Raw genomic sequence first — 24,844 nt, 5'->3', positions numbered from 1 at the left:
TAGCTTCAATTGTACCTTTCTAACCTTATCTCATATTATTCTTATTTTGCTTTAGTTAGACCAGGCTCCCCTCTGTTTCTTGAATCCTCCGTGCTCCCTTACTGTCATGCATTTTTTTAATGAATACCCTTTTTGCCTCTAGATTTGCTCCATATCCTTTAAAGTCCAGTTCAAATATCAGTAAATACCATCCCTTCTTCAGATCTCATATAACACTCTAGGCAACTCTTCATTAAATTTACCATGTTAAGTTGTGTATTATCGTTATCTATGTTTGTCCCTTCTAAGAAGCAGAGTGACACAAGGGATAGGGAGCTGGCCTCAAAGACAGGAAGACCTAGGTTGATATTCTCCTATGATATGGTGGCCGAATAACCCTTGGCAAGTGACCTGTATCAACAGAGGTTGTTTTTTCACACTCATGAGTTCCTGAAATGAATGTAACCCAAGTTTCCAACTAAACCCAGGAATTTTTGGATGCTGCTGTTTAGGTGGAACTCTGAATTGGTAGAAAGAATGGTGATGTAGGACTTTGTGAATATATTATGGATGGAGATATTCCTAGGGCTTTGGAGAGGAGAGCTTTTCTTATTATTTTTTCAAGATGCTGGTTCCAGTCTCTCTTCAGGATAGACTCTAGAAATCAGGAAGAGAGAATAAGACTGTACAAACTGCAGACATGTAGGGGAAGTTCACTCTTCAAAATGTCCTCAATTTCTAGCCCATCTCCCTAGAGACTTTGGAATATTTTCCCTTGGGTGTGATTCGGGCCTCTCTCTTGGAGGAGCTGAGATCTCATCTTATTCTTGAGTGTTTTCTAATATATTTAATCTGTATAACTTCTTCAATTTTTGTTTACTATCTGCTTGGATAAATGGATTTACTCATTATTTACTATTTGATCTTTTGTTAACCAATGTCAGTGAGAAGAACTGGAGCTGGTGAGTGTAATCTTGGTGACCTACCTTAGCAACCCTATGCCCATGTGAGCTATTAGGAAAGTGGCTTTTTGTTTAGGAAATGATTATACTCTAGACCAACAGTATTTAGAGGCAGATAGATATAATTCTGATCCAGTATGTCTTTGTAGACTAGAAGAAAGCATCCAGCCTGGCATTGTTCAAATCACCTGCCTTTCCTCCTTAGCTTTCATCCTCTCCTCAAGGGCAGACCAGATCAATCAATCAATCAATCACTATTTATTAAGTGCCAACTATGTGCTAAGCACTGTGGTATCCATGCTTTCCAGGAACTGCTTATCTAAATGTATAGATATCCCATGTGGATGAACACATAACCTAAATGGGTAGCACACCCCTTATGCCAATAAAATCACAGATCTGCTCCCTTCCTGTCTTTGTGTCTAATGTTCCAGATAGGCTATAAATTCTATGAGGGTAGGGACTTTGTTATGTAACTATATCTCTCCTAGATCCTAGGAGTATAGTATTCTTCACATAGTAATTAGTTAATAGATATTTGTGGTGGCATATAAATGTGTGTGTGTGTGTGTCTGTGTGTGTGTGTGTGTGTGTGTGTGTGTGTGTCTGTGTGTGTGTCTGTGTATCTGTGTGTTGGGGGAAGAAGAGGCCATGAACTGGTCCAGCATTTTGAATGATTAATGGGTGACAGTTTAGCCACATATGAATAACCATATATATATATATACATATATATATATATACACATATATGACAGGAAAGAAGAGTTTTATTTTTTAAAATCTCTGCATAAGAGGTATGAGAATTTTGAGTTCCACTATCTGTTTCTGTCTTCTTAGTTCTCAAGTGAGCCTAGTGATTTACATCTGTCCCTACTTAGGGCCAAGCTGAGATGGGCTGCTGAGAGGAGTGGCAGAGGAGCAAGCGTCCCAAAAGGCCTTGGAGTCTGGTGTGGCTAAGATGCATGCTGAAAATGAGCTCCTCCCCTTCTTCCCTAAAAATATGAAATTCTATTTCAAGCTACTTTTATTGGAAAGGGGACTAAGAAAAACTAGTAGTGGGAGTGATGAAGACTCATAGAATGTTAGAACTGGCAGGGACCCTGATGACCTTCTTGTTGAACCCCTTCCTCTAACAGAGGTTCAAAAAGGAAGAATTACAATCTCAAGGCTACCCAGACAATAGTTCACTGGAAGAAGTTATGATTCTCCTGCTTGCTATTCATGTAACCATTGGCAGGTCCCATAATCTCTGAGGGTCTCAGCTACTTCAGTTGGCCCAGATAGCCTCTGAGGTCTTTTCCATTCTTATTTCTATGATACTATGACTTATAATGGGCAGTTACTAAGTATCAGGGGATAGAGTTCTGAGCTTAGAGTCAGGAAGACTCTTTTTCCTGAGTTCAAATCTGACTCAGACACTAGGGTTTTGACTGTGGACAAGTGTCTTAATCCTATTTGCTTTAGTTTCCTCATCTGTAAAATGAGCTTGAGAAGGAAATAGCAAGCCACTCTAGTATCTTTGCCAAGGGTCACACAGAATTGGAAATGACTGAACAATATTAACAACAAATGGCTTAGAATCCAGGTGTCCTAATCCCTTAGCTAATAATCCTATTTTCCAGTGCTTCTTCTCTTATCCCTTCTTCTTTTCTCTTCCTGGTTTCTGGATAGTATCTAGGACTAAGGGCTGACTAGATTGGCATTTGGGAGTAACTTGCAGGGGAGTTTAGTGAAAGACATTTTTGATGTGATGTAAAAATACATGCATTTTTAATGTCAGAAAAGTTCTCATTCTTCATGACTTATAGGCATTGCTTTGTGATGTCAGATGATAACAAGGGACTGAAGACTCAGAACCTTCAGTGAATGGTCATTTGCAGGGAGAATAATTTCCAGACCTTGCCTTGGGCTCATAGCTGCCTTATTCCAATTCTGCTTCAGGTGAATCTTACAATCTGGTCTGTTTTATTTATCTCCTTTTTGTCATTTGTTCAAGAGACATCTTTCTCCGCTCTTCCTCTTCATGTGATGTCCCCTCTGAGATGTTTATTCTAGAAGAGAATTCCTGAGTATGAGAAGCTCTCAGAGCTGTAAGGACTCCAACTGTGGGTCCACTGATTATGCATAATCCACCAAAGAGTCTGTCTCAAGCCTTACTCTGCTTTTGTCTATAACCAGAGACAGTTGAGTAATTAGAAAGTATGACTAGCACATGATCATGTGTACCCAAGTTTGATTGCTCAAGTGATAAAACTTGGAGAAACCTAAATTAAATCATGAACTATGCCTCCTCCCAATCTCTTCTTCCCCAATAAGTCAAAGCTAAAAAAGAAAATATGATGAATAAACAAGAAGGAGCACAATTAGCACAACTGGAGTGAGGAGAGTTGAGTGATTGTATGTACACACACACACATGCACACACACACACACACACACATAAAGTATATATCCCTCCTAATTCTCTTCCCCTGGGGAAAAAAGGAATTTCAGAGAAGTTGATACAGGCAACTAATTGGCACAGTGGATAGAATGCTTTATCCTGGAGTCAGGAAGACTCATCTCTCTGAGTTCAAATCTGACTTCAGATTCTTACAAGGTGTGTGATACTGGGCAAATTACTTAAACTCTGTTTGTCTCAGTTTCCCATCTGTCAAATTGGTTGGAGAAGGAAATAGAAAACTTCTCCAGTATCTTTGCCAAGAAAACTCCAAACAAAGTCATGAAAAGTTGGACATGTTTGAAGGACCTGAACAACAAAATTGTATACAATTTGGATCAATTAAGTCAACAAATAAGCATCCATTAAGCACCTTCTTTGCGGAACTGTGCTAGATGATATGGAAACAAAGATGATTGTAACTTGAGTCCCTGACCTTAAGGAATTTATATTCTACCCAGGTGAGTGGGGCTTGCTAATGTAGAAGTAGGGAGTGACTTCATAGAGTTTCCTTATGACTGGGGGTGAAGGAAAAGATAACATGTGTGCATATAGGTATATATATATACATACATAATATATATATATATACATGTGTATATATATATATATATATATATATATATATATATATATATATATAACAGATGTGAGGTAATTTGGGAAGTATTTGGATAGGGAATGGTCAGGAAAAGTTTCATTTAGAAGGCAACATTTGAACTGTGTTGAAGAAAGTTAGGGAGTCTTAAAGAGATATATGTAGGAGAGGGGAGGAAAAAGACAGTGCATTCCAGACATGGGATGCAGCTGGGACAAAAGACTTGGAGATGGGAGATGAATGTGGTGAATGAGAAACAGCAAGAAAGTCTGTTTGACTGAATCATAGTGTGCATGAATGCTATTAGGAAAGATAGAGAGTAGATGCCTGCAGGAAGCCTGTCTGCCTCTTCTAACTAAAGCAAACAGGGTTAAGTGACTTGCCCAGGGTTACAAAGTTAAAAAGCTGGATTTGAACTCAGAAAGACGAGTCTTACTGACAGGCCTGACACTGTATCTCCTGTGTCACCTAGTTACTGACCTTTTAAATAGAGTTGGCTGCTCAAAGTTCTTAGCTATCTATAGTCAAGAGGACAAAGATTTAACTCTCAGCTCCATCATTATGTGACCTTGAGCAAGTCACTTCACATCTATGGACCTTTGTTTCTTCATTTGTTAAATGAGAGAATTTGACTACTAGTTCTAAATTTATGAAATTTGGTCTTAAATCTTATTTCAAACAGAGATGACTTTCCTACCAAGTGCTCCTCCCAGATCAGAATTCATCTTTTCTTGTTATAGGCAATCTGCTTCAGCTACATAGAATTATCCCTCACTATTAGTTTTCCTTGACCCTGCATCTGGCATATATAGAAAGCCATGTTCAGATGGCTAAAAGTCTTGCCCTTTAAGAGATGAAGATTGAGAGGAGCTTCTTTTTTAAAATTTTATTTTATTTATTTTTTTGACACTCTTGTTTTAAGTAAAATTTTGAGTCAAATTTTATCCCTTCCTCTCTTCCCTCCTCCTTAAGATAGTAAGCAATTTGATATAGCATATATATATATATATATATATATATATATGCAAAAATCACGTAAAACATATTTAGATATTATGTTTTAAAAGAAGAAACATAGCAAAAGAAAACTATGAAAAAGTGTAAATACTATGCTTTGATCTGACAGAATCTTCTAAAGTCAAATGTTGACTGTGGAAGGGGAGTATGCCCACTTTCTACCTTGTCTTTCCTCTTTGGACACCAAGGCCTCAACCCAACTAAAGAGTCTTGTCTCAGTAGGTTAGGAGGGCTTTCTCTATGTAAATGACCCTCTGGATTTATTTCAAGCATCCTAATTTTCCCCAAGGATGGTGCCCCAGACAGGAAGTAGGCAGAGCTTCCCTGGCAAACCACAAAGCATTCATCTTAGGGCCAGTCATCTTTTTAAGTCTGGTCAACCCCCTTGTCATCTCTATAGTAGCTTCTTCATCCCTCTTGACAGAAGGCAGAAATTAAACTGTCTAGGAAAGGACTGATGGGGTCAGGAATGATATTAAGCAGATATATTCTAGGTAATTTTATTTCTTCTTCCTTTCCCCCACCCCATTCCCCAAGGTCACTGTTGTTTTTTTGTTAACTTCTGGCTGTTTACTCCTCCTTCTTCCATTGCAGGATCTGTGTGGTGCTAAAACTTGTGATACCCTGGGAATGGCTGATGTGGGCACCATGTGTGACCCCAAGAGAAGCTGCTCAGTCATTGAGGATGATGGACTTCCATCTGCCTTCACTACTGCTCATGAGCTGGGTAAGGTGGGAGAGAAGAGAGAGAGAGAGAGAGAGAGAGAGAGAGAGAGAGAGAGAGAGAGAGAGAGAGAGAAATTTTTTTTGCTCCTGGGCTCCTGGGTTTGCTCTGAATGTTTCCAAGGATCAGAGAGATTAGCCTCTGCTTAGGTTTGTTTTAGTATTTGGGCTCAAGAGGGACCCTGCTTCTCATCTGCATAAATGCATAGGTCCTTTGGCCCTGAATGAGCACCTACTGTGTGCATCATGCTTTTATGGGATGTTGGATGCAGAAAAAGAGAGAACTCAGCCTTTTGGGGGATATTGGCTGCAGGTGTGCAAAGGACATGAGTACTCTTATGAAGCAATATGGAAACAAGTATATATAATTTACATAAATTATACATATATATATATATAATTTATATAAATTACTTAGGAAAAGGAGAGGGAGTAAACATGTGAGGATTCTACCACCTTTTTCAGCTATCACCCTGTGCTTCCTTCTCTCAGTTCCTTCAGGCTGCTTTTTTGTTCCAATTTTTTGCCTTTGTCACCAACTTTGTGGGATCTCTCCCCCCAGAGGGCTACTTTTCCCTTTTGTTGCGTGTTTCTTATCTCTCCTTGGCTGTTCTCTGAGTGGTCTGCTTCCTTAGCCTAAACAATCAATTTTTCTTGTTTTACCCACCCAGGTCATGTGTTCAACATGCCCCATGACAATGTGAAGGTGTGTGAGGAGGTGTTTGGGAAGCTAAGGGCCAATCACATGATGTCCCCTACCCTCATCCAGATTGACCGGGCCAACCCCTGGTCAGCCTGTAGTGCAGCCATCATCACTGACTTTCTGGACAGTGGGCATGGTGAGTAGGGGTATTAAAAGAGGGAGGCAGGAAGGCATCAGTGGGAGGCCATGTGTTGAACTAGACTGGCCTACAATTTTATGATTTTAGGCAATGGTCAGTCATCTTTTGGTACCTGATGTCTCTACTCTGGAGACAAATAGTCTAAGACTTAATTAGCTCCTTGTAATAGCTCAGTATAGTTTCTTTTGTAAGAAGAAAGCTTTTCTCTAGAAAGGTTAAAATCTGAAATAGGAGCCAGGAATAAAAATCCTTGGGCTGTACAGAGATGGAAAAAGGATGGGTAACAAGAGTGTTGAACTTAATCTTACTATAAGATTGGCAGGTTTTTATCACAAGTATCACTGAGACTTGTTGGAATAAGCTCAATGACTAGAGTAAAGCTCTGGAAGGTTAGATCCAATTTAAAAGATCAGGACAGGTACAAGTGTGTGTCTATGTGTGGATGCCAGAACATGGAGAAGTATTGTATATAAAGAAGTTATACTCATGTGAAGAAATCCAGGGAAGGGCATAATGAAGAGCATTAGAGGTCAAAACAAGAGCAATGTAGTCATCAGAACATATTACAGCTCATCTGACCAGAAAGAAAATAGGTGAAGAGTATGGAAGATACATCATAAACTTGGCACAGAAGCATGACATGGAAATGAGGGTAAACTTAAATTATCTACATATTTATTGGAGTTCTCTTGCTACCAAAAGCAGAACAGTTGATAATTTCTTCCATTGCCTTAAGTATAATTTTACCTTCAGAAAATAGAGATACCAATAAAAGGAAATTCAATTCTGGATTTGATTCGGACCAACAGCAATTATGAAGGACTGGAGTAAAAATGATGAGAACTGAGGAGGATATTACTATTTTATTTTTAAATTTGTGATAGAGAAGAGGAAGCCAAGAATAGTCTGCTGGGCACTCTACATTTTAAGAGTGAAGCTCTCAATAATAAAATTCTGAAGTCATAACAAGCAGCAATTCCCACAAGAAAGAAAAGGAATTAACCCACAAGAAAAAAAAGGGAAGGACTTCTCTCCTCCTACCCTGGGATCCCTGTGAATGCACAGGAAATTGTCTGTTCAATTTAGATTTTTAAAAATGTTCAGAAGATGGAAGCAAGGCTAGGTAATGGGGATGAATATAAAAGTATAGCATAATCATTGTTGAAACTAACACAATTGTAAGAGTGTTGAAGAATTGATTCACAAGATATTGAAAGGAAGTAAAGATACCAAAGGGAAGAGAAGAAATTCAGATTTTTATTAATGTCCCAAATCCTAAATTGGAAATTTATATTTATTTGAGTGCACCATTTTAAGAAGGCTATTGATAATCTAAAAGATGTCTAGAGGAGGCCACTAGGATAATGAAGTCCCTTAAGTTTGTGATCATTTAATTATCACTGAGGGAACTGGGAATGAAAGAAACTACTTTAGGAAACATGAATGCCATCCTTAAAGATTATTATTTGGAAGAGGGATTAGATTTATTCTACTTGGACCCCAGAAGGCAGAAAAATGCAGATAAAAGTTGAAGAGGTCAATATAGGTTTCATATGAGGATAAGTTATTTAGTTGATTTTCATCTGTGTCTGACTCTCTGTAACATATTTTGGGGTTTTCTTGGAAATAATACTAGCGTGGTTTGCCAGTTTTTCCCCTCCAGTTCATTTTACAGATGAGGAAACTGAGGCAAACAGGGTTAAATGACTTGTCTAGGGTCACACAGTTCGTAAGTATCTGAGGCTGTGAACTCAGAAAGATGAGTCTTCCTGACTCTAGGCATTCTAATGACTGTGCTACCTGCCTGCCCTGGTTTAAAGAAAAACTTCCTAATAGAATGATCCAAAAGTATAATTGTCTATCATGGGAAAGAGTAGGTGCCTCTCTTTAGAGAAGTTCAGATGAAGATTGGATATTCAATTGTTAGGTATGTTGCAGAGAGGATTTTTTTTCAGGTATAGGTTGGATAAGATGGCCTCTGAGATACCTTCTAGCAAGATAGCATATGGCATAATGAAGAGAGTGGTGGATTTAGAGTTAAAAAAATCTGAGTTCAAATCATGTCTCAGACCCTTGCTAATTTATATGATCCTGGAAAATCCTTTAATCTCTCCTAGTCTCAGTTTCCTCATCTAAAAAAATGGGGATAATTATTGTACCTAAGTCAGAGGATTGTTGTGAGGATCAAATGTGTGCTTTACAAACCTTAAAGTGTATATTAATTCTAGCTATTATTCCAACTCTTAGATTCTTAGATCCTGAGTAAGCCATAATTAAACTCTTCACTGAGGCATCTAAATAACACAAAGCATAGAATATTTGCCCCAGTTTCCTCATCTGTAAAAGGAGTTGGAGAAGGACATGGCAAACCACTTTAGTATCTCTGCCAAGAAAACCCCAAATGGGATCATGAAGAGTCAGACATGACTGAACAACAAGTTCTTCTCTTGCCATAGGTAAAACTCTAAATCTCAGCTTTGTAAGATTTTGTGTTTCTTGTCTATAATATGATTAGAATTGTTCCTATCCTCCTTACTTTATATGATTATGAGGCCAAATAAAGGGATAGAAAAGAGAGTGCTTTGATAGTAAAAGTGCCTTCCAGGAAAGGTTGAATGGAGGCAGGGTAATGGACTACAAGATCTCTAGCAACAATTCTTTGTTTCTAGATTTCCAAATGTAAAGGGCATGGGGGCGGAAAACTTTTCCTCCTTCTTTTGGGAAGTAGCCCTCAACTGCTGCTGGGATAAATTAATCCCAAGTAACCAGCAACTCTGGACTTTCTCATTTCCTCCTTTTTCAATTCCCTTGGCTTTCCACAGGTGATTGCCTCTTGGACCAACCCAGCAAGCCCATTTCACTTCCTGAGGATCTACCAGGATCCAGTTACACCCTGAACCAGCAGTGCGAGTTAGCTTTTGGTGTGGGCTCCAAACCTTGCCCTTATATGCAGTACTGTACCAAGCTGTGGTGCACAGGCAAGGCAAAGGGCCAGATGGTGTGCCAGACCCGCCACTTTCCCTGGGCAGATGGCACTGGGTGTGGAGAAGGCAAGTTTTGCCTGAAGGGGGCTTGTGTGGAGAGGCATAACATCAGTAAATACAGGGTGAGTACCATAGTCTACTTGTTTCTGGGAATGTCCATGGGGAGGAGGGCAAGGTGGAGTGTCCTCTTGTAGTTAGTTTCCTTCTGTAGCAATGCAGTGTCTAGGAAGAAACAAGGGCTCCCAGAGAGGCAGGGGATACAGATTCTATATCTTCTACTAATTCATTGCATGACCTTAGGGATCATGAATTTTTTCATTAGATCTCAGTTCTTCCATCTACTTTTCCTAACTTTTAAGGAGTCGGGAGAGGAGATGAAACAAATTCAAGGAACTTGGTGGATTTTATTGAATGACTTGTCAAAAGAACCATCCAGAATGAGTAGATGTTAGGACCCCATTTTCTGTGTCTTTCTTCCTACCTTGGGGAACCCTAGGTTTGACCTGTAATCCTTCAGGGATGGCTGTTTCCCCGTTAATGTCACCAAACTGGCATTCATTCATTCATTCATGATTTGATGAATAAATACTTAATAAACCCTTATTAGATGGTAGACACTCTCCTGGGTGCTGTGCTATACAAAAAATGTACCAGTTGTGCTTTTGGCCTTAAGTGGCTTTCAGTCTAGAAGGTTGTTAGGGCTAAAATTTAAACTGGGCCAAGAGTAAAAAACCTGAATGAATCTGAGGGTTTGCTGAATCTAGAATCAAAGCTAATAAATAATAATATATTATTTAATAATAAATTATTTTTACTGACCTAAAATTTCCCTCCATCCTTTTCAGTTCTACTCCACCCTTTCAGATCAGAACATCATCTTGCTTATAAATCACTTCATTTTCTTCATGACCCTGGATAGTTAAGGACTTAATGTCCCTCAAGAGAGATCCCACAATTTTTTTTTTCATGTTAGAACACCCTTCTGGGTTACTGAGTGAGGGCTTGGCTCTATTTGATGTAAGGGTGAGTCTTGTTCACCAAAAACAGCATTTACTTTGGGGCCAGTTACTTATTGGCCCGGAAGTTATGCAGAGTTCTGCCTTCTAGGGGCCTATGATTTGAATGAGAGGCAGGTACACTTAAGGATAAGAGAAGAATAGAATAAATATGCTGACTAAGTACACAAAAAGTTTAAGCCTTTCTCTGGGTGTATAAAGTGATGTCATGCAGAGGAGGTATTAGGGTTATTTTGCTTGGCTCTAGGGAGTAGAGTTAAACAGCTAATAGGTGTCATTGAAAGGTACATTTTAGCTGCAGGTAAGAACATAATTCCTGACAGTCAGTCTTACTCAGCTTCATCCTACTCCTCGCTTTCCTTTCCTTTTCTTCTCACTGCCAGGATAGCTTGTTTCTTCTTATCTGAGCTGGGTTGCAAGATGAATATGTGACTGTTGCTCCATTGTTGTCCCTGGGAAAGTGTTGCTTCTGAGGTGGAAGGATCTCCCTCAGTGAAGGTCTTTGAGGGGCGACTGCCTATTAGAAACACTTGTCAGGAATGTTATTCAAAAACTTTAAGGATCTATTACATGTAATACAAGCCAAAGAAAGACAACTTGGCATAGTAGAAAGAGTACTGGGCTTACAATTAAGAAGTGGTTTTAAATCATGCATCTTATACTTACTAGTTATACGACTTAAGGTCACTTGATCTCTCTCTATGTGCTTAGGACATATGTCCTTAGGACATATTACCTTATAAGTCATAGAGGGGCTATGATCTTCATAAGAGTAAAGAGATCCCATTCCAGGAATTCTCTATTCTGATGAAATCACAGCTACTTTCTATTTTTGCAATATTTTACATTCCAGGCTGGCACAATGTTGGTCAGATGGTATGTGCTCAGGGATTGCAGACTCATTTTAAAACATTAAAATACCAGAAAGACATGATTTGGAGGCTAAATTTACTGTTCTCTGTCTCCCCGGGCCCTAAACAAAAATCAAACCTTCATTCCGTAATCTATCTCAAAGTTGAAATAATTTTAGGGTTGTGGGAAACCGAATATTCATTAGCAGATTATATTGTATGATACAATCCAGCAAATTAGTTCAGGTGGTGGGGTGGGGGGACTGAATTGATTTAGAGTTACAGTGAAAATATTGAATGTTTTAAAAGTGATACTTTTAGATTCATAAGGTAACTGTTTTTTCCTTTTACAACAGTGTCATTTCTTAATAACTCTTCACTTAAAGAATGAAAATGCAACTAAGCAAAACAGATCAACAGATTGAGTTTGTCTGACAATATAAATTTAATCCCACATCTGTAGTCCACAACCTCTCCACTGAAAGGAGATGGGCCTTTTTGTCAACAGTTCACTGTTCTTGGGGCAGCTAGGTGGCACAGTGGATAGAGCACCAGCCCTGGAGTCAGGAGTACCTGAGTTCAAATCCGACCTCAGACATTTAATAATTACCTAAATGAAGTTCTAATTCATAGAATTTGTAGAATTCTGAGATGCAAATATTCTCACTGAAAATTTAATGGTCCTGTTTGAATTGACCTGAGTGAACACCTTTTTCCAGCCCAGTACATGAGAATCCTAGGAAATTCTGAACCGGTGGAGCCTCAAAATTTATATTACTTTGCTACAGGGTAAATGCACTAGTGAGTTGTTGAATCAGGGGAATTTCACAGATATTAAACAGAATCTCTCTTTCCAGGTGGATGGTTCCTGGGCCAAATGGGAACCTTATGGACCCTGTTCTCGGACTTGTGGGGGAGGTGTGCAGTTGGCCCGACGGGAGTGTAGTAATCCTGCCCCTGCAAATGGGGGTAAATATTGTGAGGGAGTGAGAGTCAAGTATCGATCCTGTAACCTGGAGCCATGCCCCAGCTCAGGTAAGGAGGAACCAGAAGCTGGATAACTTATCCTGGGAATGTGGGAGTTGAGGCTGGATTCTCATCTTCTAAAACAAATCTAAGTATTAAAACTACTCTATCTAAGATGTCAGTCCTTCAATTGGCAGTACTTAAAGGGATCTTCTGATATACCCTTCTTCTTTCTCTGGGAAGAGCTTTCTATACTGAGCATGAAGGGTCTCTGACCTATTTAAATTGGAAAAAAAATGGACATTCTTTATTTTTCATCACTTTTATTTGAAAATATATCCCTCTTCATTCACTCAATAGTGAGTTACCAAATCTGGCTTACTTTTAAAATTTCTGTGTATAGAAATGACAAAACTGCTCTTAGTTAAAGAAGCAAAGAAGTCCATATTCTTGAGCAAGAAGAGAGACTGTGGGAAAGGACTAGAACATTTGATGTGAAGATGAGGACTCTAGTGGCATCTGGACCTGGAGGACTGGGAAAAGTGACCCTGGGAAATCTAATTCATCTCTTTCCCAAATTATTTTGGGTCAGTTTATATCAGTTCTCTTAGCTTCAGTTTTAGTTTAGTTTCAGTTTTAGTCTAATGGGGGAGAATGATGGGCAAGGATGAATGCAGAGAATGAATTTCTCATGGCTAAAAATCCCCCAGGAGTCTTGGCCTGCATTCCTATCCCATCCAGATCTCTTTCTGAAATTCCTGTGTTTGCTTCCCCCCACCCAAGTCTCTGGCAAGAGCTTCCGGGAGGAACAGTGTGAGGCTTTCAATGGCTACAACCACAGCACCAACCGGCTCACCCTCACCATGGCTTGGGTGCCCAAGTACTCGGGTGTCTCACCCCGGGATAAATGCAAGCTCATCTGTCGAGCCAGCGGCACTGGCTACTTCTACGTGCTTGCACCCAAGGTGAGAGGAGACCGGAGGGAGGGATATCGTAACAGGGAGGGGTGTCTTCCTTTAGAGAAAAGCTGAGGAAACATGCCAACTCATCCATATTTCTCTCTCTCTCTCTCTCTCTCTCTCTCTCTCTCTCTCTCTCTCTCTCTCTCTCTCTCCCCCCCCCCCAATCCCTCCTATGGGGACCATAGGTGGTGGATGGTACCCCATGCACTCCAGATTCCACCTCAGTTTGTGTCCAGGGCAAATGCATCAAGGCAGGCTGTGATGGAAATCTGGGCTCTAAGAAGAAATTTGACAAATGTGGAGTGTGTGGGGGAGACAACAAGAGCTGCAAGAGGGTCACTGGACTCTTTACCAAACCCATGTGAGTTTTTGTTTGTACATAAGGCTATAATCAGCAATTCTAATTTAAAGCTTTTTATTTTTTAATGAACATTTATTTTCTCTTCCTCCAAAATTACCTGGTTCTACTGGGGGGAAATAATAGCAATAAAATTCCTTTAACAAAAATGCATTAGTCAAGCAAAAAAATAAAATCCTATACTGGCCATGTCCAAACCCTGACTTTAACAACTTTCTTTTTCAGGATGTGGGTAGCATGCTTCATTATCAGTCTGTTAGAATCATGGTTGATAAAGAATTCTTGGGTCTTTTGAAATTGTTTTTATGATGTTATTTTGCTATAAATTGTTCTTCTGGTTCTGCTCACTTCATTTTGTATCAGTTCCTTCAAATCTTCCTAGGTTTCTCTGAAATTATCTCCATCATTTGGTTTGCCATTTGGTTCTTACATTTTTGCCTCATGTTGTTCAGCCATTCCCTAATTGATGGGTACCCCCCTTACCCTTCTTAGTTTTTAGTTATTTGCCTCCACAAAATGAGCTGCTATAAATATTTTTATATCTATAATTTATTTTTCTCTTTGATTTCTTTGGGGTATAGACCTAATAGTGATCTCACTGAGTCAACAGGTATGCAGTTTAGTAACTTTGGGAATATATTTCCAAACTGATATTCAAAATAGTTGTATCAATTCATCCCTCTACCAAGAATGTATAATCATGCCTGATTTCCCAAAGTTTCTCTTGCATATGAATTTCAGACCTGGGAAAGTAGTAGCTATTGGAGGGGTAAAGAAGGAAAGCAAAACTTCTCTCCTCCCTCTCTTCTCATAGTCTAGCTGTGATTTAAGCAGCTCTTAAGTGACTGAGACAGATTCCAGATTCTGCTCAATACCCCCAGCTATAATAATAGCTAGCATTTTTATAGTCCTTTAAAATTTACAAAGTACTCTTTGGAACCTCATGAATTAGAGACTGTTATGCCCATTATACAGATGAGAAAACTGAAAGAGGTTAAAGAGCTTGAGCAGGGTACACAGCTAGCAAGTCTGAGGTAGGCTATGAACTTAGGTCTTTTAGATTCCAATTCTAGATTGCACATGACGCTTCCCTAGTCCACAGATCTCTGAAGTAAATTTTATGGGTATTTATTGAGTTCTTACACTCTGTTAGGTACTATGGTGGGTGCTAAACTTAAGAAATAAACAAAAAACAAATGAGACATGATCTTTGATACTAGAAAATAAAATGAACTTATGAGTAGTAAGGATATAGGGCAGAGAAAGAGTGTGTCCTATAAAGGTTCCTATCTTTTTTTCCAGGGAAGATTTGGTTTGGGGGAAGGGATTGATATGAATTAGAAGAGTAGCTTTTGAGTGGGGGTCAATTAGGCATATAGATTTTCATTGCCTAGAAAATTGTGACTGACTTCTTCCAAGACCTTGGCTGTGTGGCACCTGTTATCTCCAGAGCTCTAGGGTTCAACTTCTGCATTCAAGTGAACACACTGTTGCCAAAAGCAGTGACTTCTCAGCTTAGGTCTGGGAAGAAGTCTGTTCTTTGACAGTGTTCCCCCTTTTACCATCAAAGTCTGTTTTTTTTTGGGGGGGGAGGGATTACACAAAAGTTGACATAGGAATATATTGATCCTGAAAATTTGGGGCTCTTAATCCTGACTGCTTTGCATTGAGCTCTCTATGTGTTCAGACTTGAAATGAGAAGATATTTGGTTGCTATGTTCAGAAAGCTAAGAGGGCCAAATTCCATGTATAGCCCAAGCTATTCAAAAAATAATACACAAACAAGAGCTATAGGAAATTTTAGAGTTAGCTCATACTGAACTGTGTGCAAATTATCTATTTCAAGGATGATCTCTGGCATACTTTAACTATGAGAAATCCTCCTTTTGCGTCATCTCCCTTAGTTGATACTTGGTCTAGAACTATAAACCTTTTGTGTTAGCCTAAGGAAGCCACAATCAGGAAGATAAACCTATTGTTGCAGAAACTACAACAGCAACATCCAAACCAACTGATTCCTCCCCCACAATAAAGATCATAAGCCAAAACAAATGAACAATTAATATTTAATTATTCTTTATAATGTAAACTTCAGTCCATTAGTATAACTAATGAAGAGGTCATGGTAATGAATGTTGTTGTGATTGCTGCAGTGATTGGTTTAGGATTGGTTAGTTTAAGAAGACTGTGGGGTTAAGGATGCTTCCAATTCAGCCATCTTCTCAAAGAAGTAGGTAATCATAGGAATAGGTTGCTTAGCTGGCACAGTGAAAACTCATCTTCCTGAGTTCAAATACAATCTTGGATACTTGCTAGTTTGAGCAAGTCACTTCATAGCTTCCTTATCTGTAAAATGAAATGAAAAAGAAATGGTAAACCATTCTAAGATCTTTGCCACAAAACCCCCAAATGGAGTCACAAAGAGACCTACTTTTTATCCACCATGCCATACTACCTCACTTGTAGGAATATCAGAATACCAAGGAAAAAGTTTATGCTTAATAAATTGATTGTTAACATTATTTTATATATTTGGTACTTTAAGATTTGCAAATTATACACTATCACATTTGACTTTTACAATAACCCTATGAGTTAGTTAATTCAAATATTATTATCCCATTTGCTGATGAAGGAATTGAGGTTCAGAGAGATCAAAGGACATGTCCATGGTCACCCAATTAATAAGTGATCTGAGTCCTAAAATCCTATACTACAAAGTGTCAGAGCTAGATTTTGAACCCAGGTCTCCTGACTTAAAAATTCAAGGTTCTTTTCACTATACCATGAATGAATTCTTGTTTCTTTTGTTAAGACTTATGATTTCATTGGAATGGAGTGAACCCCCTGTTTAGAAATTGTCTTCACCACTGTAGATAAGGAATTTATGTTTTATTTACAATGTATAGTCTTAGAGTTGCCAGGGGGCCTGCTATTTATAAGATAGATCAGAGCTGGAAGTTGATCTCAGATGTTCTTGACTATCATATCATGCTGCCTTTGGCCAGGAATAAAATTTAATTTAAATAAGAATTATCCAAGTTGTAAGTGGCTGTTATTAGGGGTGTCAGGTTTCCATTTAGTGGACCTCTTTAAGAAAAAGTTTGATTACCTGTTAGATACAATGTTCTGGTATAGGTTGGATTGGTTGTGTTCTGAGGTGAAGTCTGTGAAGTGGTACAGGTATGATTTTTTTCTTCTGAATTAACCTGAATCAAATAGAAACTGGATAAACCAATTGTCATGTGTATTAAAGTGGGAATTCCTTCCATGTAAGATTGAATTAGCATGCTTCTAAAATCTCTTCTTCATTTAGTTATTCTGTGATCCCTCATTCTACCAAAACTTATCTCTAACTCTTATTCTCTCTTTTTTTTTTCTCACATAGGCATGGCTATAACTTTGTGGTGGCTATTCCAGCAGGTGCCTCAAGCATTGACATCCGCCAGCGGGGTTACCAAGGCTTGATCAGTGATGACAACTACTTGGCCCTGAAAAATGGGCAAGGCAAGTACTTGCTCAATGGGCACTTTGTGGTATCTGCTGTGGAGCGGGACCTGATGGTGAAAGGCAGTCTGGTTCGTTACAGTGGGACCAGTACAGCAGTAGAGAGGTTACAGGCATCAAGGCCCATCCAGGAGCCTTTGACTGTAGAGGTACTTTCTGTTGGCAAGATGACCCCACCTCGCATCCGATACTCTTTCTACCTACCCAAGGAACCTCGCGAGGACAAGTCTGCCTATCGCAAGGACAACCGGGGATCATCTGTGCTCAACAACAGTGTTCTCAGCCTTTCTAACCAGGTGGAACAACCAGATAACAGACCTTCAGCTCGCTGGGTAGTAGGCAGCTGGGGGAGCTGCTCTGTAACCTGTGGGAGTGGACTGCAGAAACGTATGGTGGACTGCCGGGGCTCCCCAGGGCCTCTTGTTGCTTCTGCCTGTGATACAGTCCAGCGACCAACAGAGACAAGGTCCTGTGGGGAGCCTTGCCCGACTTGGGAGACAGGTGCCTGGTCTCCCTGCTCCAAGAGCTGTGGCCGGGGATTTAAGAGACGACCACTGAGGTGTGTAGGCTATGGGGGACGGCTGCTGGCCAGGGATCAATGCAACCTTCGTCGGAAACCCCAGGAGTTGGATTTCTGCACCCTGAGGCCATGTTGAATTAGGCTCTTTTTGCCACCCCCTCACTCTCCCCACCCTCACATTAGGGCCATCAGCACTCTGGTCAGCTGGCATGATGGGCACTGGCCAAGGGAATCACCTCAGGACCCAGCTCACATCCAGGAGCTAAGGACTATTGAACAAGGGTGAGAGGTTCTCCTCACCCTCCTTCACTTGAGCAGAGTGGTACTAAACTCACAGTCTACCTCGTGCCAGGCTCCTCCAATGCCCAGGTGCGGGGGGGAATAGGAGGGAGAACCTGAGACGGGAGCATGCTGGGCATAGAAGGATTGGAGCCCAGTTTAAAAAGAGACCTGGAGAATGGGCATCTCCAGGGAAGAACTTCAGGAACTGTGGCACTCCCTCAAGGGAGGTCATAGGCTGCTGGAAGAGCCAAGGTTGACAGCCTGGCACCCTCAGGGGTCCCTGAGGGCTCTTGCACCATCTCTGAACAATGCAGGTTTTCACGGTGCTTGCAACCCACTTTCCTTTTCTTTTCTGACTGGTAATGGGAAAAAAACAAAAATCCAAATTCAACAAACTCTAAACTTTGTAGGATAAGGGGACCCTAAGGGAAAGCGGGAAACAGATTATCATAATGGTGAAACCATTTTCAACATGGGGGGATGAGGAATCATCACAGTAATCTTCAGGGAATTTCCCAACTTTCTCTTCTCCTTCATGGTCCCCCAAAACATTCCCTTTCTTGCAAAACCCCTGGTTTATAGAATAATGTATTCATTTGGGGTTGGAGGGTAGGGTGGGAAATCATTTTTGAGGAATAGCCTCTATAGCCTTGTAGAGAGGAAAAGTCCTTAGAGTTGAGAACAACTTGAGAATATGGAAGTTGAGAAAGTCTAGATCCCCCTGGAAGAGGGATTGGACCAAAAAAAAATTCAGCTTTGGGATCCTGGAAACTGTAACAGAACCAATGACCAGTATAACAAAACATAAGGGGGTGAAAACTCCAGACAGGAAACAGCTGTCACAGGATAGGAATTCTGGAATCTCCCAGATCTCTTCCCTTTCAGATTCTTCTGGGGTTTCACCCAGCAAGGGTACTGTTTCCCCAGAATGAATGATCCTGTCTCTCCTGAGGGGCTGACGAAGGGTATTCAACTTCAACTTCTCTGTTACCCCAAACTCCCTCAAAGTGACTGTAGCCTCATATCCCTGGTGACAGTGATGCTTCAGAGGAGAGATGGTACAGCCCACTAGTCAGAAACAGAGAAAGCTTAAATCAGGGTGCTGAATATTGAGGTGCCTTTCCCTTTCTCTGACATCAAGACTGTTGTGAGACCTTTGGTATGTTTATTTGCCTCCCGGGACCTCAGTTTCCCCACCTGCTAAATGGGGTAAATTTCTACCTCAGGTTCTACTTTCTGGGTACCCCTGTTTTCCTTTCCTCCACTTCCTCACCACAGTAGGAAGTGGTGACTGTATTAACTCAGAGCTGAGGGATCTTCTCAGAAAGTCATACTGCATGGGCCATGGAGATTAATTGGTCTCTTTGGGGAAGGGGCCCCCAATTTTGAGAAAGAATACCTCCCTAACCCCAATATAGGTTTCCTTAGGGGCTAATATGAAACTCATAGTTACACCTATGATAGAATTTCAGAGTTGACAGATCCCAGAGAAGCCATCTAGGTTATTCTGAATCTAAGACATGGATTCCCAAGAACATTTATAGCCTTGAGGGAAAGCATTTCAGTTAAATTCAGAGTCTACAAATTAGGTGGTCTAGGTGACCTATGCTTGTGAGCCCCAGGACCCTAAAGAAACTTGGTTGACTGTGGGTTAGAAAGAAGACTGTAGTGTTAGGGATTGAGGCTAGTTCATAACTACAGAGCATTCTCTTTCAGAATAAAGTCACTCCAGCACAAGTTATAGAGTCTCCCATGACTGATGTTGAGATCCAGATTCAAGTGTGGGTATTCCTCAAATGGAATTAAAGAAGGCGGAGTTCCTAAGGAGAGGGTTTTGATTCATCTAACTATTCAGTCAACCATTAAATGAACTATGGCCCTCTAGCTTTTCTCCTTAGGGAGTGAACTGAAAGGTAGAATTCCTTTGGGTGATAAAAAGTGGAGACCTTTAATTTAAGGGGAGACAAGGACCATAAGAGTTGAGATAGAGATTCAATTGACAGACCAGGATAATCAATTTTTACTGCATCTCACTGGGAATCAGGGAAAGGGTGGGTGCTGTGAAGAAGAGACAGGGACATGGATGTGGGTAGATGAGTAATAGAGATACCTCTTCTAGGGTAACTGGCCTCTTAGAAGAAGAATCCTTATCACTCACTTAAAGATGTTCTTTAAGTTCTTTAAAGTTCTTTAAGAATGAACATTCTTTCTTGTTCCTGACACAAACTAGGTCCAGAAGTCTTTTTTTCCTGGTTGTTGTTTTTTTTCCTTCCTTATTAAAAATAATATGACCAAGGTAGCTTATTTAAAAGTTGCCCTCGACTATGAACATTCCACTAATCAAATTATGTCTTCCAGGACTGAACAAAGGTTGAACTTGAGACAGATTTTTGGAGGTTGGGACAAAGAGGCTGGGGAGGCATCTCAGGTCTAAGTGACAAATTGGAGTCCCTCAAAAAAGCCAAGTTTTTTTTTTTCCATTGGTTTGGGAAAAAATAGAAATTGAGTTTAGCTTGGTCTTGTCCCCCTTATCCTTCCTGTGCACTGACTGTAGAAACCTGACCCTAGCACTCACCTTACTGACCTTGTGCTTTGGGAAAGGAGGGAGGTTGCAAGGGGGCATCCTGAGGGACTGTTGTGGTTTCCTCTTCCTGATGATTGGCTTCCTGAAAATGCCAGAACTTGTCACTGTCACTTGTGGAGTTTGTTTTTGTTTTCTTCCCTTTTGGGGGGTATGTGTGTGTGTGTTTGTGTGTGTGATAAATAAATTTGGTTCGTTTACGCCCTGGGTACTGCAGAAGGTCAGCAGAGCCTAGGTACTGGCTGGGCTATGTATACTGTGTATACCTGGGGGTTGGCTGATGAGTTGTGAACGGCCACTCCTAATAAAGTTGTAAGGATTTATAATCTTTGCCCAGTCTCAGTGATTTTTATCACTTCATCAGACATTTTCCAAAGCTGAATGAAGGATCCATTCAGTTGAGAGAATGTGTTGATGCTCTCATTTAATTCTGGTACAATAAATTTTTAAAAACAGTCATTTATTAAATATCCACAAGTATTAGACTAGAAGTTCCAGGCTACAAAGAAAGCAAAAATGGCTTCTATGTTCAAGAACCTGATAGCATAATGGGGAGACAACATAGAAAGAACTATATACAAAAAAGAAAATTGCAGGACAGATCGGTGATAATCAATAGAGGGCAAGGGATTAGTATTAAGAGGGGATGAGAAAAATATAAATTTTATTTGGATTCAGACTGGTTAGCTAAGTGACACTGAAAAACAAAACAAGAAAACTTTGATTCAGGAAAAAAGCATGTATATAAAAACCATGTACACATGTGTATATATACATTTGTGTACACATATACTCATATGCATTTGTGTGTGTGTATATATATATATATATATATATATATATATATCTTATTACTAATTTATTTTAAGGGATTGCCATGATAGAAAAAAATCATCACCTATAGCCAACTTACTGATGAGTCTTTTGTACTGAGTTAAGTAAGTCTCCAGACAGCAGAAAAAATCTGGTTCTGTCCAGGGCTTCCTCTGAGATTGTGATAGAAGCTACTAAAGTTTCAGCCCCCACCCCCCAACTTAAATGGAAGTCGGAATCTGCTAAGAGTGTGCAACAACTTACCTGCTGAATCAACCAGCCTTGAAAATGGATGGCATTGGGCCCATGCCTAGCTGTTGCTGGCAATGGGTAAACCACACAGGAGCAGTTGAAGGTACCTACTTTTGAGTCTCCTTGGAGGCTAGGCCACAAAGAGTAGGAGGGTGTCATGGACCTGTTGCCAGATATCATATGTTGGTGCTTGACTGGTGCTGATGCTGCACCATTGATACTGGAGGAAGCAAAACCAATTTAAAACCAAGAGACTTCTGAAGCAACCAGACCATCTCTTATAATCCTGTTCCTATCAATCAGACCATGGGTGGAGTAATTATGGTAGAGGCAAGTGTGAAGGATGTTTTGCATAGCCAACCCCTCATTATAATAAATATAATTGTGCAATTCACACCTCCAATCACTTTGTTGGTCAGTCTGGTCCTTTTTGATAATTAGACTAGTAGTAGTACTTAAATTCAATTCATTTGCATGTCATGGCATCACATCCCTGATGTCATCTTTGAGAATGAAGGGCAAATAAGCAACAACAACACTTTTCATAGTCTTTGAAAACTGAAGTTCATTTTCATATTGAAATAAAGTCACTGAAGATGACATTTATGGGAAGTTCAATAGGCAAATATAGTAATTTGTTTTAAAAATCATACTTTGAGTTCTAACTCCTGTTACTAAACCCCCAGAATCTGAAGGCTTAGGCTCATTTTCTTATTTCCTAACCATCAGATGTAAGAGAGAAGGGTTTCTTTGATCTTTTAAAAGAAGGAGCCTTAGAAGACAGATGCTTTAAGGTCCTACCTTGATGTAGTTGCAATACTGTGGGCTTGTTGGCTATATGTGCTGCTCTGATCATTTACTTGGGCAACTAGGTGATATCACAGAGTGTGCGAAACTCAGGGTAATGAAAACTTGAGCTGGAATACCCTCCCAGACATTTAATAGGTAAGACTTAATAGGTAAGTGACTTAATTTGTAGTTTGTTTCCTTGTCTGTTAAATGAGGATAAGAAGCATCTATCTACCTCACAGAGTTGTGAAGTTGAAATAAGATAGACTGTAGAGTGGCTTGTAAACTTAGAGTACTATGTATGTTAGTTGTTATTAACATACCTAATTAATGTTACATATGTTAATTATGTAAAATTAATGATTTAATGTTATATAAAATATAATTTTATTTTATTAAATATTAACAACATTTAATGATTAAGTTGTTAATAATTTGTTATTTAGTTTTTGCCAAAGGAATAGCTTTTGTCATTCTTGATTTTGTTTTGGGGGGAAGGGTGCTTTGAAAAATATCACCATAGTAACTTGATAATCCTAGACCTGGAAAGAGACCTTGAGGTTTTTGAGTAGATCATCTCCATGCCTCCAGGCAGGATCATAGTCAGACCATCCCAAACAGATGAGAAAGCCTTGTTTTGAAAGTTCTCCAGAAGAAGTTTCCTAATCATGGCTGGATCTTGTAGAGAGGCAGGAACAATTTGCTTTGTAATCCATATTCCAGTGGGGGACGCTTTCTTTGCCCCAGGAGAGAAGTAGATTTGGTGATTGCAAAAAAAAAAAAATTTTTTTCCCTCCCTCGATAGTGCTTCCGTGGCCAAGTCAAGTCCTGGCAACATACTCAGCAGGCTGAGTTGGCACGCCAATCTGCAATGTGTGTGACCCTGAATAGTCTCTCCATTTCTGGTTGGCTCCTCTCCAGCTCTTGCTGAATGAGTCAGCCACAGTGCTTCAGGTTCCATCAGCAAATCCTAGAAGAGCAAATCATCTTCCTTTTGACCTCTTTGTAGACTCACCCATGAACCAATGGCAGCAAATGATAGTCTCAAATAAGCTCTCCTAACTTTCTAAAGCATGTGACTGCAAGAGAATCAAATTATGTTGTAAACCCAGTCGAGTGCCAGTAACCCAACAGTCATCCATCCATCCTCTCCCACTCAAGACAATCAGATGACTTCTGTTGCCCCTTTCCTCCTCCCCTCTCTGTTCAGGAAATACTTCCATTTCAGTTTTTGAGGTCTCTGTCTCTTCTGGTTTGATTTGCAAACCACATTCCTAATGCAGATCATAATGCTGAAGGAGATAAGAGTTCCTGGCTTTGAAGGAAATTCCAAGGAACAAACAGATCTATTTGTCTCCAAAAGAGCACAGCTTGAGAGGAAATTAAAGTAGGAGACAGTCAGGAAGTATCCTTGCAAACAAAGTCATTACACATCTGGGTAGAGTAGGGACAATGTAGTCCCAATGAACAACTCTATTAGGTTGAGAAGAACTCATTGATGGCACTTTCTTGAAACTCAGGTCATTCTTACTTCCTTTTCTTCTGGGAAAGTACAGAATCTCTTAAAGATCATGGGCCACCTGTCCAGTTAACTATGAGGGATGGTGGTGTAGGACTAAGTTTTTGGTGTAGAGGAGGGTAGACTAAGTAACTAATGACAACACAACTGGACTATTTATTTGACTACATGTAATGATGACTTTCAGGAAGGAAATCTACATTTAAGGGAGCAGAGAAGATGAAGATGAAAGATCTTATAGAGCTTCTGCCTGCTCTATATATTTAACTGTTGGAAGCCTGAGCAAGAGAGCAGGGATGGATTTCACTGGAAATTTCCATCATAAGAAATGGGAAAAATTAGCCTATCTCTTAGGATTTCGAACTAGAAGAGGCTTTAGAGATGACTTAGTTCAGTCTCCCTATTTTTCAGAGAAGGAAACTAGAGCCCAATATTGTGAAATGATTTGCCCCAAAGACTTGGGATAAACTGATGAAGAACAAGGTTAACAAAACCAGAAGAACAATTTAAACAATAGGAATAACACTATGAAGAAAAACAACCATAAAAGACTTAAGTACTCCTATCAATGTGATGGACTGATTCCATCACATGATTCCATAAGTTCAATGATCAAGTATTTTACCTACCTGATGTCTGATGATGGACTTAAAATGCAAAATGTGATATATTTGCAGACATAACCAACATGGAAAAAATTTTAAACCATGCATATTTGTTAAAAGGGCTTTAATTTTCCTCCCCGCCCCCCAACTTGGAAGATGAGAAAGACAAAAGGTGAGCTAATCATAAGGTTGCAAAGGAAAACAAGGAAAGGAAAAGAAGGAAAAGATTGTTGTTTAAGTGTAACACTCCCTTGGTCTCCCTCAACTCTTGGAGTA

The 24,844-nt window shown here is 39.8% G+C and overlaps 1 protein-coding gene across 1 annotated transcript in view; it reads left to right on the top strand.

Moving 5' to 3' along the window:
- ADAMTS15 (ADAM metallopeptidase with thrombospondin type 1 motif 15) overlaps positions 1–22,730 on the top strand; it is a 37,448-nt gene extending 14,718 nt beyond the window's left edge. Inside the window, exons 2-8 of the mRNA XM_074216289.1 lie at positions 5,593–5,725; positions 6,393–6,560; positions 9,386–9,669; positions 12,272–12,449; positions 13,164–13,345; positions 13,528–13,703; positions 17,089–22,730. Of these exons, the coding sequence (XP_074072390.1) occupies positions 5,593–5,725; positions 6,393–6,560; positions 9,386–9,669; positions 12,272–12,449; positions 13,164–13,345; positions 13,528–13,703; positions 17,089–17,863 (1,896 nt within the window). The 3' untranslated portion in view covers positions 17,864–22,730. The remainder of the gene's footprint in view (positions 1–5,592; positions 5,726–6,392; positions 6,561–9,385; positions 9,670–12,271; positions 12,450–13,163; positions 13,346–13,527; positions 13,704–17,088) is intronic.
- Positions 22,731–24,844: the final 2,114 nt, after the last annotated feature.

Source organism: Macrotis lagotis, chromosome 1 (assembly GCF_037893015.1).
Source record: "Macrotis lagotis isolate mMagLag1 chromosome 1, bilby.v1.9.chrom.fasta, whole genome shotgun sequence".
In the NCBI taxonomy this organism is placed as follows: domain Eukaryota; kingdom Metazoa; phylum Chordata; class Mammalia; order Peramelemorphia; family Peramelidae; genus Macrotis; species Macrotis lagotis.
The sequence above is the reverse complement of the archived record's forward strand: the minus strand, read 5'-3'. Positions and strand labels throughout refer to the sequence as shown.